The sequence below is a fragment of the Bolinopsis microptera genome, chromosome 12 (assembly GCF_026151205.1).
Source record: "Bolinopsis microptera isolate Bmic1 chromosome 12, MBARI_Bmic_1.0, whole genome shotgun sequence".
In the NCBI taxonomy this organism is placed as follows: domain Eukaryota; kingdom Metazoa; phylum Ctenophora; class Tentaculata; order Lobata; family Bolinopsidae; genus Bolinopsis; species Bolinopsis microptera.
In genome coordinates, this window is record NC_087083.1 from 5,725,224 (window position 1) to 5,739,959 (window position 14,736).

The following is a 14,736-nucleotide window of genomic DNA, read 5'->3' on the forward strand; positions in this document are numbered from 1 at the left end:
ATGATATGAACACATGATATATTTCAGATGTTGACCTTGAAACACCAACCGTCGAATTCGAGCCACCAGCTTCCGAAACCATGAAAAAACCTTTCAAAAAGAAGACTTTGTCCCCATTTTTTCAATTATTTCGACCATGACCAGTCGCAGAAGTTGAAATGCCAGCTGAAGGACATGAAACCACACATGAATGGAATGTGTATTTCAATTGGCATGTGGTGAACTGTGACATGGAAGTTGCAATACGAGTACAGCGTCGTATGCCCTTCAATCCCTAATTCCTTTATCGATGTAATGAGATATTCATACAATAGTCATAGTTTCAAAATGTAATAGCTTCGCTTTCCTTCTTTGTTTGAAAAGCTAAATCGATACTCCCTGACCTATGAGTGAACTCTGAACAGCTGTAGATTTACTAGCAACCGTCATTGTTCTGCTGCTCTTGTTGAATAATTGCAGATAAGAGGAGACTTGAGGAATTGAAAGAGAACAGGCTTACACAAATAGTTGTCCTCAAAACTTACACTGTGGACAAACAATGATCAGTCAAATTCTTGAAATACCTACACTAGTTGTCAACTTTAAGAACAATAGACTTTCATAAGCCGTACCCTATGGAAGTTTACTCCTTTTAACGCTAGTTAGCATTTCTTGATAATTTTTTCGATGTTGTAAACTTTATGTGGGACGATTTCAGCGAAAAAGAACATATTATCGCCTGTTTTATTGGCTCCTGGCTCTCCCATAACTATTTTTCACTATACTTTGTGATTGAGACTTATACTCATAGAAATAAAACTAATCTAGGTTCTTCTTGGTACTCTTGTAAAATGTTTGATTTTATTTCACTCAGAAGAATGGAATTATAAAAAGTCACAAATGGGGCAAACGTACAGTTATTATACGTCGGCGGTGGTAGAGGACGTCTCTGAATCCGGTACTGATGATGACGGTTCGTTTTTTCTTCAAAGAAATAATAACCCCACTTAAAATAATTTCACATATTTATTTTGTTAAAACGTTCGCTTTATTCTGAGTATTCTACAAAAAAGAAGATCTTACTACTCAGTATCTGATGGTTAAAATTTTACGGTTAAAAGTCTAAACTGTGTCTACAATGTAGAATCTACATCAGTTATGGGTCTCTTTTGGACTCTTCAAGTTCACGCCATGATTCAGCTCGACCAAAGCAATAAGCGGTTTACAACTAGCTGTGACTGCTAATCGCATCTTCCTTCATGGATTCCCTTTCCAATTGATTGCAAAATTCTTTGTTGGATCAGTGGTACTTCCAGTTCACAACATTCTTTGTTGTACCGGTGGAACTTCCAGTCCATGTTTATTGTATCCTTACCATTCTACCAGCTCTATGTGCTCTTACCATTCTACCAGCTCTATGTGCTCTAACCATTCTACCAGCTCTATGTGCTCTTACCATTCTACCAGCTCTATGTGCCCTTACCATTCTACCAGCTCTATGTGCTCTTACCATTCTACCAGCTCTATGTGCTCTTACCATTCTACCAGCTCTATGTGCTCTTACCATTCTACCAGCTCTATGTGCTCTTACCATTCTACCAGCTCTATGTGCTCTTACCATTCTACCAGCTCTATGTGCTCTTACCATTCTACCAGCTCTATGTGCTCTTACCATTCTACCAGCTCTATGTGCTCTTACCATTCTACCAGCTCTATGTGCTCTTTTATAATGACTCAGTCAGCGTGTCAGGTTTTAAAGCTATACAACAGTATGTAGTAGTGACGATACAAGGAATTCTGAATTTCCTCCTGAGCTGTTCAAGCTTTTGCTTTCCTGACACTTAATATCATATGAGGTCTTGTTACTATGGTGACATTACCATATAAGGTAATGTTAAACGCATGTCCCTCTCAGTTGCTGTTATCCAGGCTCCAAGGTAAAAGAAGACTGTCACGGTTTCCAAATGGTTTTCAGTACTATTGGCAAAACTTATCTTTTCTGCTGGCTATTCAGAGTCAACGTCAGAGTCGTTCACGGCTATAGCCAAAGTAAAACTGTAGTCAATGACAATGATGAGCAAGGAAGGGGCCAAAGTGTTTCCTTGTAGGACTCCAACCAGGATGATCATTCCAGTGCATCAGCATATACCTTTTGTGAGCGTAACCATAATGCCAATGCTTTAAATAACTCCATAAACAGAACTCTGTGTACACTATCAACGGCACTATTAACACCCTCGTAGCCTTTGGAAGCTCTTCCTTTATGTTGAGTGGAGTTTCAATGGTGCTGATGAGATGTCAGTGACTCGAGGTGGATTGTCAAGTGTCATTATTTAATTCCATGACGATTGTAACATATTACGATCTCTCATCTCTGTTACACTGTAACAGATTCGTAGAATTACATTTTATTCATTCCCTCCCCAGTTATATGTTGACTACTTGTATAATTCTGCTTGAAAATCTAAGCCAAACATTTTATTTAGGACACAAAAAACTTATTATCCTAAATATCGTCCATTTCAGAGTCTGAGTCTGAAGTTGAAGAAGTCATCGTGATGCCATCGCTGGATCTTGATCAAACCCCGGCAGGTACGAGATAAAGTATATAATGATAAAAGAGGTACCTCTGAAATATAATTCTGGTTACAATATTGATTCAGCGAAAATGTTATACAAAATGTGCTTGTTTTCAAGAATAAAACACATGATATATTTCAGATAATGAACTCGAAACACCAACCGTCGAAGTCGAGCCAACAACCGTCGAAGTCGAGCCACCAACCGTCGAGCCACCAGCTATCAAGAAAAAATCTCTCAAAAAGAAGACTTCGTCACCATTTTTTCGAGTATTTCGACCAGTCGCCAAAGTTGAAACACCAGCTGAAGAACATGAAACATCTAATAGTGAAGTGAAAGACGAAACAGCAGCAGTAGAAGAAAATAAAACACAAGCTTTGGAAGAGACTGACACACCTAATGGTGGAGTTGAAGATGAAACAACAGCAGAAGTAGCAGATAATGAAGAGCAACCTCTGGAAGAGGTCACGACAAAGGCTAAAGTCGAGACACTAATAGTTGAAGTCGAAGACCTGACCGTTGATGTTGGGGCAGAAGCAGCGACAAATGAAGAAGAAAAAGAAGAAGCGATATGGGCAAAGGGTCCGGGCTTGATGGACTGTTTTGTCGGTGATCTGGGTGACTTCCAAGTCTTCACCAAAGATGATGGACTCGGTTCATTAAGTGTGAACGTAAAGGGACCCAAACCCAAATCTAAATTAAATAAGTGGAAGGGAACGAAACGGCCGGTCAGTTGTAGATACAACCCAAAAGTAGCCGGAAAGTACATTATCACAATCAAATGGGGCAAAAATTGTAAAAACCACGTCAAAGGAAGTCCATTCACAGTACAAGTCACAGATCGTCCAGCTGAAGAAATCGAAACACCAGCAATAGAATTGGAATCGCCAGCGGTTGAAACGTCAAGTGTTGATCTTAGCCTCGAATCAGATGAGGAAGAATCAGATGAGGAAGTAGCAGTGGAGGAAGGAACATATTGCAGGATTTTGTGAACATTTAAAAAATGATTAATGTGACATGTATAGCATAGATTAAAAAGTTTAATTAGATTGATAGTTAAAAATATATGAGAATTAGTATGGCTTGGACATCAAATGTTGGAATTGAAACATCAGCGATCAAATTCGAAACACCAAATGTTAAAATGAAAACAAAAAATGTTGAAATCTAGAGCTGTTGAAATCGAAAATCAGTTATTGAAGTCGAAAATCAACATTGGAAGTTGAAGCAACTGCTGTTGAATTCGAATCACCTATGTTATACCGGATTTGTAACTTATATAGTGTGGACACAATGTTTGTAATCAGTGAAAAATTTAAAGTTATATTGATTAACAATAACATAATGGTTTTATTTTGTAATGTGTAGTATACTTAATTCGTATGCAGATGTCTAGTCGTAACGGAACGCAGTCTGGTTAGAAATAGATAAAAACGGAGAGAAAAGTGCCTACTAAAACCAATCGATCTAGATCACTAAATTTCAACAAAGAAAAGTGAAAAATGAGTACAGTGAGTTCTTGCCAATCAGTAAATATGATCTTTAGCTTCACAAAATAAGTGGTGACTGTGATTCTGAAGTTTGATTAGTCAATAGTTTATAGGTTTATGCTGATTGGTTAATGACTGTTACGTGTCAAAGAGTTGCTTCGCCCCTCCTCTGTCCCTTTGTGTAAGAATGTTCTCCTTCAATTCCTCAAGTCTCTTCTAATATCTGCAAATAATCAACTAGGGGATGTAAAAACAATGGCGGTTAATGTGCATTCGTGGTCCACACTCCAGACAGTATCAAAACTAAGCTTCTCAAACAAAGGGGGACGACAAAACGGAGGGACAGAGGGACAGAGGGACAGAGGGACAGAGGGACAGAGGGACAGAGGGACAGAGGGACAGAGGGACAAGGGACAGAGGGACAGAGGGACAGAGGGACAGAGGGACAGAGGGAAAGAGGGACAGAGGGACAGAGGGACAGAGGGACAGAGGGACAGAGGGACAGAGGGACAGATGGACAGAGGAACAGAGGGACAGAGGGACAGAGGGACAGAGGGACAGAGGGACAGAGGGACAGAGGGACAGAGGGACAGAGGGACAGAGGGACAGAGGGACAGAGGGACAGAGGGACAGAGGGACAGAGGGACAGAGGGACAGAGGGACAGAGGGACAGAGGGACAGAGGGACAGAGGGACAGAGGGACAGAGGGACAGAGGGACAGAGGGACAGAGGGACAGAGGGACAGAGGGACAGAGGGACAGAGGGACAGAGGGACAGAGGGACAGAGGGACAGAGGGACAGAGGGACAGAGGGACAGAGGGACAGAGGGACAGAGGGACAGAGGGACAGAGGGACAGAGGGACAGAGGGACAGAGGGAAAGAGGGACAGAGGGACAGAGGGACAGAGGGACAGAGGGACAGAGGGACAGAGGGACAGATGGACAGAGGAACAGAGGGACAGAGGGACAGAGGGACAGAGGGACAGAGGGACAGAGGGACAGAGGGACAGAGGGACAGAGGGACAGAGGGACAGAGGGACAGAGGGACAGAGGGACAGAGGGAAAGAGGGACAGAGGGACAGATGGACAGAGGGACAGAGGAACAGAGGGACAGAGGGACAGAGGGACAGAGGGACAGAGGGACAGAGGGACAGAGGGACAGAGGGACAGAGGGACAGAGGGACAGAGGGACAGAGGGAAATTAAAAACCTTTCGGCCTTCTAATCTGGATCCCACAGAGATGAGATCACGTCACCCAACAGTTACGATTAATTGATGACCTGATCAATTGATTTCAGTTGATTTATCAAAAAATGGGCTTGAGTTAATGTTATGTGTAGATTTTACATGATAACTTAGCAAATATCATCTGTAAATGCCACTGCTTCGTTGACAGTATCAAAACTGAGCTTCTCAAACAAAGGGGGACAAGGGACAGAGGGACAGATGGACAGATGGACAGAGGGACAGAGGGACAGAGGGACAGAGGGACAGAGGGACAGAGGGACAGAGGGACAGAGGGACAGAGGGACAGAGGGACAGAGGGACAGAGGGACAGAGGGACAGAGGGACAGAGGGACAGAGGGACAGAGGGACAGAGGGACAGAGGGACAGAGGGACAGAGGGACAGAGGGACAGAGGGACAGAGGGACAGAGGGACAGAGGGACAGAGGGACAGAGGGACAGAGGGACAGAGGGACAGAGGGACAGAGGGACAGAGGGACAGAGGGACAGAGGGACAGAGGGACAGAGGGACAGAGGGACAGAGGGACAGAGGGACAGAGGGACAGAGGGACAGAGGGACAGAGGGACAGAGGGACAGAGGGACAGAGGGACAGAGGGACAGAGGGACAGAGGGACAGAGGGACAGAGGGACAGAGGGACAGAGGGACAGAGGGACAGAGGGACAGAGGGACAGAGGGACAGAGGGACAGAGGGACAGAGGGACAGAGGGACAGAGGGACAGAGGGACAGAGGGACAGAGGGACAGAGGGACAGAGGGACAGAGGGACAGAGGGACAGAGGGACAGAGGGACAGAGGGACAGAGGGACAGAGGGACAGAGGGACAGAGGGACAGAGGGACAGAGGGACAGAGGGACAGAGGGACAGAGGGACAGAGGGACAGAGGGACAGAGGGACAGAGGGACAGAGGGACAGAGGGACAGAGGGACAGAGGGACAGAGGGACAGAGGGACAGAGGGACAGAGGGACAGAGGGACAGAGGGACAGAGGGACAGAGGGACAGAGGGACAGAGGGACAGAGGGACAGAGGGACAGAGGGACAGAGGGACAGAGGGACAGAGGGACAGAGGGACAGAGGGACAGAGGGACAGAGGGACAGAGGGACAGAGGGACAGAGGGACAGAGGGACAGAGGGACAGAGGGACAGAGGGACAGAGGGACAGAGGGACAGAGGGACAGAGGGACAGAGGGACAGAGGGACAGAGGGACAGAGGGACAGAGGGACAGAGGGACAGAGGGACAGAGGGACAGAGGGACAGAGGGACAGAGGGACAGAGGGACAGAGGGACAGAGGGACAGAGGGACAGAGGGACAGAGGGACAGAGGGACAGAGGGACAGAGGGACAGAGGGACAGAGGGACAGAGGGACAGAGGGACAGAGGGACAGAGGGACAGAGGGACAGAGGGACAGAGGGACAGAGGGACAGAGGGACAGAGGGACAGAGGGACAGAGGGACAGAGGGACAGAGGGACAGAGGGACAGAGGGACAGAGGGACAGAGGGACAGAGGGACAGAGGGACAGAGGGACAGAGGGACAGAGGGACAGAGGGAAATTAAAAACCTTTCGGCCTTCTAATCTGGATCCCACAGAGATGAGATCACGTCACCCAACAGTTACGATTAATTGATGACCTGATCAATTGATTTCAGTTGATTTATCAAAAAATGGGCTTGAGTTAATGTTATGTGTAGATTTTACATGATAACTTAGCAAATATCATCTGTAAATGCCACTGCTTTGTTGCCCCCTTCGTTTGAGAAGGTCAGTTTTGATACTATGTGGAGTGTGGACCATGAATTGCCTTAGTTGATTATTTGCAGCAAAGAGGAGACTTGAGGAATTGAAGGAGAACATTCTTACACAAATGGATGTGCTTAAAACTTACAGCTAATGGACAAACAATGATCTGTCAAATTCTTGAAATATCTACAGTTGTCAACTTTAAGAACAATCGACTTCCATGATAGACCGTATCTTCTAGCTTTAGTTAGTATTTCTTGATAATGTTTTTGATGTTGTAAATTCTATTGCAGATTGAGACATGATTTTCTTGAAAATCATTTGAGCAATTATTTTAATGAACTGCGAAAATTTAGCAAAATTGGGCGAACCACAGTATGATCGATATGCTGCTGTTTCCGGTTCGGCATTTCGCATCCTTGACCGGTGGTCTATTCGTTACCCCTTAATAATTTCAATTTATGATTGACACTTATACAGAGTTATAGAGTTAGAACTAGTGAACGTGCTTTTAGGTATTCCTCAACACATTTGATTTTATTTCCCTTAGAAGAATGAAACTGTAAAAAGTCCTACATGACTTTAACTGACGTTTCTGAAGCCGGTACTGGTGATGACGGTTGGTTTTTGTTTAAAAAAAATTTGCAAGGGATTACACGAACGTAAAATAGATTCACATATTTGCTTCAAATATTTGCTTTCAGGTTCAATCTGCAAATTCAGTAGTATGATTCTGCTTGACAAATGAAACCCAACATATAGGCACAAATAATTCTGAACTGAAATATCGCCCATTTCAGAGCCCAAGTCAGTGGAAATGAGTGCGGATATGGAAGTAGAAGTGAGCTTGGAGGCGTCTCTGCCATCAGTGGAACTTAACCACACCTTTGAGAGTCATGAACCAGAAACCCTGACAGGTATGAGGTCTATAAGTATAAAGTAAATACTGATATAAAACAGGTTACTCTGAGTTATAATTCTTGTTAGGATTCTTGTTAGATACATACATGTACTTGTGCTAGTTTTCAATTTGCGCCTGATATGTTTAAACCCTGGTATATTTCAGTTGAAGTGGCAGATGTCTCCCGGACACCATTCCAGACAACTGAAGAGAATTCTGCTGAAGCAATCGAGGGGGTAAATGTGAAAATGTCGGACTCTGCAGCCACAGACATTAACAGGGAAAACGAAGGTTTCAAAGGAGATTCAATCCGAAGCATTTCTTCTGAGGAAGAGTTTTTACGTGCTGAGCAAAGAATATCCAATGAAATAGAACTATCAAGTCTATATAGCATGGATTTTGAAACATCATCAGTCCAGTATCAAGACGAAACATCAGATGCACCAGAAAATGAAGTACAAGCTCCTGAAGACGTATCTTCAAAAGTCAAAGTCGAGACACTTGAAACCGAAATTCCAGTTGACCAGGTTGAAACACTAAATGCAGAAATCAAAACACCAACTGTTAAATTCGAAACACCAGCCGTCGAAATGGAGCCAGCAAAAACAGCTGTCAAAAGGAAGACTTCATTTCGATTTTTACAATTGTTTCGATCTGCTCCCAAACGTGAAACGCCTGAATCGATATGGGCAGAGGGACCGGGCTTGGTGGACTGTTTTGTGGGAGATAAAGGCTACTTCCAAGTCTTCACCAGAGATGCAGGACAAGGTACACTTAGTGTAAGGGTGATGGGACCTAAAGAAAACTCTCGTGTAGTTAAGTGGAAGGGAGCCAAACGGGCTGTTAGCGGCAAATTTAACCGTAAAATAGCTGGAAAGTACACGATTAAAATCAAGTGGGAGAATAGACATATCAAAGGCAGTCCATTCAAGATAAAAGCCACAAAACGTCCAGCTATTGAAATCGAAACACCAGATGTTGAAATCGAAACACCTGATGTTGAAATCGAAACACCAGCTGTCCACGTTGAAACGCCAGATGTAGAAATCGATACACCAGATGTTGAAATTGAAACGCCAGATGTTGAAATCGAAACACCAGATGAAGAAATCGTAACACCAGATGTTGCAATCGAAACTCCAGCTGTCCAGGTTGAAATACCAAATGTTGAAATCGAAACACCAGATGTTGACATCGAAACACCAGCTGTCCACGTTGAAACGCCAGATGTTGAAATCGAAACACCAGCTGTCTACGTTGAAATGCCAGATGTTGAAATCGATACACCAGATGTTGAAATTGAAACGCCAGATGTTGAAATCGATACACCAGATGTTGAAATCGAAACACCAGATGTTGACATCGAAACACCAGCTGTCCACGTTGAAACGCCAGATGTTGAAATCGATACACCAAATATTGAAATCGAAACACCAGATGTTGACATCGAAACACCAGCTGTCCACGTTGAAACGCCAAATGTTGAAATCGATACACCAGATGTTGAAATCGAAACGCCAGATGTTGAAATTGAAACACCAGCTTTTGAAATCGAACCATCATATGTTGGATTCGAAACATCAGATGTTGACATCGAAACACCAGGTGACCAGGTTGAAACACCAAATGTTGAAATCGAAACACCAGATTTTGAAATCGAAACACCAGATTTTGAAATCGAAACACCAGATGTTGTAATCAAAACATCAAATGTTAAAATCGAAACACCAGATCTTGGAATTGAAACTCCAAATGTTGAAATCGAGACGCCAGAAGTCGAAATCGAAACATCAGATATTGAAATTGCAATATCAGATGTTGGAATTGAAACACCAGATGTTGAAATCGATACACCAGCTTTTGAAATCGAAACACCAGCTTTTGAAATCGAAACAACAGATTTTGAAATCGAAGCATCAGATGTTGAAATTGAAACATCAGACGTTGAAATTGAAACATCAGACGTTGAAATTGAAACATCAGATGTTGAAATTGAAACATCAGACGTTGAAATTGAAACACCAACAATCGAATTTGAAGCGACAACTGTCGAAACGGACACAAAGGCTTTGGAAATAAAGACAGCTGCAAAAGGAGTAGGGATCTTATTCGTGCTTATACTATTATTACCATTAGTTGTGATATTAACAGTTGTACTCGTAATGTTTCGTGCTGATTTGGAAAAATATATGGTAATGATTGGTGGTCTTGCAGGATTCTGTGAACATTTCTTAATTGCCCCTTTTATGGGAGTTTTCATGAAAAGCATCGGTTGAAGGTTTAAATAAATACATAGTCGCGGTTTAATTAAAGTTTTGAAAACAAATATGAAGAATAGTATGTGTTTGATAAATGCTTATGCTATACTGGATTTGGGAACTTTTTATGGACTAGCTTGATGTTTGTGACTAGTAAAACCTGAAGATTTACTAATTTACTCTAAATTAATGAATGTGTATAGTTATAATAGTAATTTTGATAAACATAATGCGTTTATTTTTTCTTGTGTCTTTCTTAATTTTTGACAACTGTCGTCATAACACGCATTTTGGATATGAGAATACTAGCAGTCAAATCAGTTAAAGTTTACAACGGCGGCAGTATTTGCTGTTGAAAACATAAAGTATCAAAAAATACACCGGCTACCAGGATGGAAGTGGGATCATCAGTCAAAGTATTAGCTGCTTTTTCATTCGAGGGTACTTTTAGTACTTTAGTATTCTTTAGTACTACTAAAAATATACTTTATCGGCTTAGTTAGTCTAGCTTTTGAATTTTTGGGAATGATCAGCTCATAAATTCGGACAAACAAATTATTTTGTGATAGCAATTTTTAGTGATTTTAACGATTATCAGTCAATTTTGGCGTGGTTGTATGTTTACAACTTAGGGCCACTACCCTAAAATCCAATTTTATTAATTTATCGATTTTTTTGGATGCTGATTCGAGCATGCTAAACATAGGATTTGATTTTCATTTGATCCCTTACGTAAAATTATGTATTTGCTTAACAGATATCAAAATAGTTAGACGGACAGACGGACAGACGGACAGACGGACAGACGTACAGGTGGACAGAAGGACAGACGGACAGACGGACAAAAATAACGAAAACAGTCCAGAATAATGTGTGAACGTTTTTGTTTTACATTTAAAAATTTGGCTTAATTTATATTCGTTAACAATTTCATTTATTTTTAGTGTTTTCTCTATCACGGCTAGATATGCAAATGTCCAATATATACCCTTACATCTACTTCAACTCTTCAATTTTCATTCTTACTTCGTGGAAACATTTTTTGTTCACCTGCATTTGAACTGTGAACTGTCAACAGTTTACAGTAATTGTGGAATTTCGATTGTTTCACTTTTGCGCCAACTCGTAAATACTTAAATAATAAATATCTCTGCAGATATCTTTCGCAAAATATCGCTATTAGTTCAGTTTTCAATGTAGAGACACAAGTAGGGATTTCAAATTGGATTTGCAATCATATCTTACTATATATAAAGCGAGACTATATATATCTGTTGCCATTTTACTGACACCACGTCATCAACTTTAACAAAACTTTCCGCGAAAGACTTGATAGATACAAAATACGCCATTAAAACTTTTTTGACAGGGTCGAATGCTTTTATAACCTTTTGACCGGTATGAAGAAATTAAAAATCGGCCCAGAAATAATAATTTTAGGTCCTGCAATTTGGGCCCCAAGTGGTGTCAAAATCACTAAATACCTTATCGGACCTTATTTGGACGGACATTACTTGAACGCTGGAGGCCCTAGCGTTCATCTTAATGTCCGTTCAAATAAGGTCCGTCCAAGTTAAAGTCCGTTGAAATTTTTTCAAAATTTTTCCATTTCGAACTTTTTGTCCAAAATATGACAACTATGAGAACTTTATTGGGCCGTAAGTTAACGACGGAAAGGTTCTCCTTGGTCTGCCGGAGGCACAGAAAACTCTACTAGTATATGATGTTTTCAAGGGTCACTTGGCGGAAAAAGTCAACGAAATTATGGCACTTAACAACATAGTTCATGAGCTAGTCCCCGCCAACATTACAAACTTGTTCCAGCCTCTAGATATTACGGTAAATCGTGTTGCCAAGGACATTGTCCGACGTTGTTATAGTTCATATTACTAATATAAGGGGAGGTAATGAAACAGTGCTAGGAAAGCTCCACGTGATGTTAACTGTTAAGGTTAACCTAAAGTTGTCTAAGATAAAACCACTTCACGCCGAATGGCTTGTAAAAGTTAACACTGAAATGCAGGACCTGGGTAGTTTGATAAAAAAGGTTTCCATAAAGCTAGAAATCACTGATGCTTGTTTAAGCATGGACTATTTCATGCACGAAAACTCATTTGATGAAGATGATATGTGATATTAGACACTGATCATGTACACATATTTTAACATTTTTACTGCTTAATGACTGCTTTTCTTACTTACTGTATAAAAAATGGATTTAAAAATCATTTGCATTTGCTGAAATTTAAAAAACGTCAAAAATTGAAAAAATTCGGATTTTTGATGGTTTTGAATGCCTTCAAGCGTTCATATTAATGTCCGTTCATAATTATGTCCGTTCATGTAATGTCCGTCCAAATAAGGTCCGATAAGGTAAGTAAATAAATATTGCTGTCTCTTGACACCACTTTAGGGTTACACGGGTTTCTGTAACCTGGGGACCCCAGGCGATTATGTTCATAAACAATAAAGATTTGGCGGAATGACAGGCTGAGCGCGGCCCAGTAAGGGTTTCTGCTAGTTTACCTAAAACAATAAATGTTGCTGGTGGACAATTTTTTGTATTCGGTTCACTGTGACAAACCTTGATCCGATGATAGTTTGTATGTGCTTGTGGTCAGCAATAAGTCACGTGATTATAATGTATAATATTTTTGTTTGAGAATTTTAAAGTTTTAATGGATAGGTAACCTATGGAGTGTGGACTATGAGTGAACATTAACAAACTGTAGATTTACTGGCGATCGCCATTGTCTTTATTTGCCCTTGTTGAATAATTGCAGATAAGAGGAGACTTGAGGAATTGAAAGAGAGCTTACACAAATAGTTGTCCTCAAAACTTACACTGTGGACAAACAATGGTCTGAAAAATTCCTTTAATAGCAACAGATGTCAACTTTAAGAACAATAGACTCTCATAGACCGTAGTATCTTGAGGCTCAATCCCTTCACCACTGGTTAATACTTTAACAGTTCTTGATAATATTTCCGATGTTGTAAATTTCATATTGAACGAGTTCAGTGTATAAACTCATTTTTAACAATTAATTTTAATGCAAATTCTTTAAATTCTTTTTGTCCTTAGCTTGAACCGGCCATCTGGTTAAAGTTTGTATGAAGTAAAAATGCTCTTATCAATATCAACATAATATATAATATCACCGTTAGAGGATTTTTTTCTCCATTTGAATCAATCAAGCTAGATGGTTTGTTCTAAATACTGAGATAAAACTATCAATTTACAGGCTATCGTCAAACATGTTGCAAGGCGTCATCTTCAGTGACATAAGCCCTAAAAATTGTAAAAAGTTAGTAAAACCCAAAATTCCTTTGAAAATCTGAACACTCTTAAAATAGTTATATCACCGTTAGACCAATAAGTTTTTCGAGCCATCTATAAATCAGGTTACTGCTCAGTTGGTTATTAGTCTGTATAGCTCGTATTAATTCAGTAATTCAGCCTGTAATTGTTTCTTTGATGTTGGATCTACTCCAATTTCTCACAGGACTTCAAGTTGGCATTATAACACGATTATTACTTGATGAGGTATACAATAGTACAATGTACATTGGTCAGGTTTATAAATAACCTGGTAGCCTAAAGCTTTGTTCTTTAGTCAAGTGGTATGAGTTTATGCTCACCCCTGTGCTTCCCACCCTGTGCTTCCCACCCCTTCCCACCCTGTGCTTCCCACCCTGTGCTGCCCACCCTGTGCTTCCCACCCTGTACTTCCCACCCTGTGCTTCCCACCCTGTGCTGCCCACCCTGTGCTTCCCACCCTGTGCTGCCCACCCTGTGCTGCCCACCCTGTGCTGCCCACCCTGTGCTGCCCACCCTGTGCTGCCCACCCTGTGCTGCCCACCCTGTGCTTCCCACCCTGTGCTTCCCACCCTGTGCTTCCCACCCTGTGCTTCCCACCCTGTGCTTCCCACCCTGTGCTTCCCACCCTGTGCTTCCCACCCTGTGCTTCCCACCCTGTGCTGCCCACCCTGTGCTGCCCACCCTGTGCTGCCCACCCTGTGCTGCCCACCCTGTGCTGCCCACCCTGTGCTGCCCACCCTGTGCTGCCCACCCTGTGCTGCCCACCCTGTGCTGCCCACCCTGTGCTTCCCACCCTGTGCTTCCCACCCTGTGCTTCCCACCCTGTGCTTCCCACCCTGTGCTTCCCACCCTGTGCTTCCCACCCTGTGCTTCCCACCCTGTGCTTCCCACCCTGTGCTTCCCACCCTGTGCTTCCCACCCTGTGCTTCCCACCCTGTGCTTTTCATCAGTATATATCGGGTTGCTACTTGTTACTCACAGCTTTATTTTATTGACCAGAATTGTGATCCAGGCTCTTGCTAGGATCTCAAATGTATTTCGAAAGCTCCTGCTTGATAAACATTTTGTATCACCTATATGTTTTAAACAAACCCTTCCAAGTTTTGCTAGGATATTTGAACTACGCTCTTGGCTGCCGGCTTCTTGTTTCATGTGTTCAGTTTGACTTTGTCATCATTCGTAGAATCCGACCCTGGTTGTTTAGTTTTTGGGATCCTGTTCT

At 42.0% G+C, this 14,736-nt stretch overlaps 3 protein-coding genes across 3 annotated transcripts in view; 2 read left to right on the forward strand and 1 right to left on the reverse strand.

Moving 5' to 3' along the window:
* Positions 1 to 14,736, reverse strand: part of LOC134824618 (calcineurin subunit B type 1-like) — a 132,166-nt gene that overhangs the window by 89,024 nt on the left and 28,406 nt on the right. The gene's annotated exons all lie outside the window — the stretch shown is intronic.
* On the forward strand, positions 858 to 3,891 carry LOC134824616 (filamin-B-like). The gene is made up of 3 exons (XM_063836543.1): positions 858 to 952; positions 2,506 to 2,571; positions 2,701 to 3,891. The coding sequence occupies exons 1-3, from the start codon at positions 880 to 882 to the stop codon at positions 3,549 to 3,551; spliced, it is 990 nt and encodes a 329-aa protein (XP_063692613.1). The 5' UTR covers positions 858 to 879; the 3' UTR covers positions 3,552 to 3,891.
* LOC134824612 (neuroblast differentiation-associated protein AHNAK-like) lies at positions 7,582 to 10,414 on the forward strand. Its single transcript, XM_063836538.1, has 3 exons — positions 7,582 to 7,652; positions 7,834 to 7,950; positions 8,100 to 10,414. Exons 1-3 carry the CDS (start codon positions 7,610 to 7,612, stop codon positions 10,208 to 10,210), a joined length of 2,271 nt encoding a protein of 756 aa, XP_063692608.1. The 5' UTR covers positions 7,582 to 7,609; the 3' UTR covers positions 10,211 to 10,414.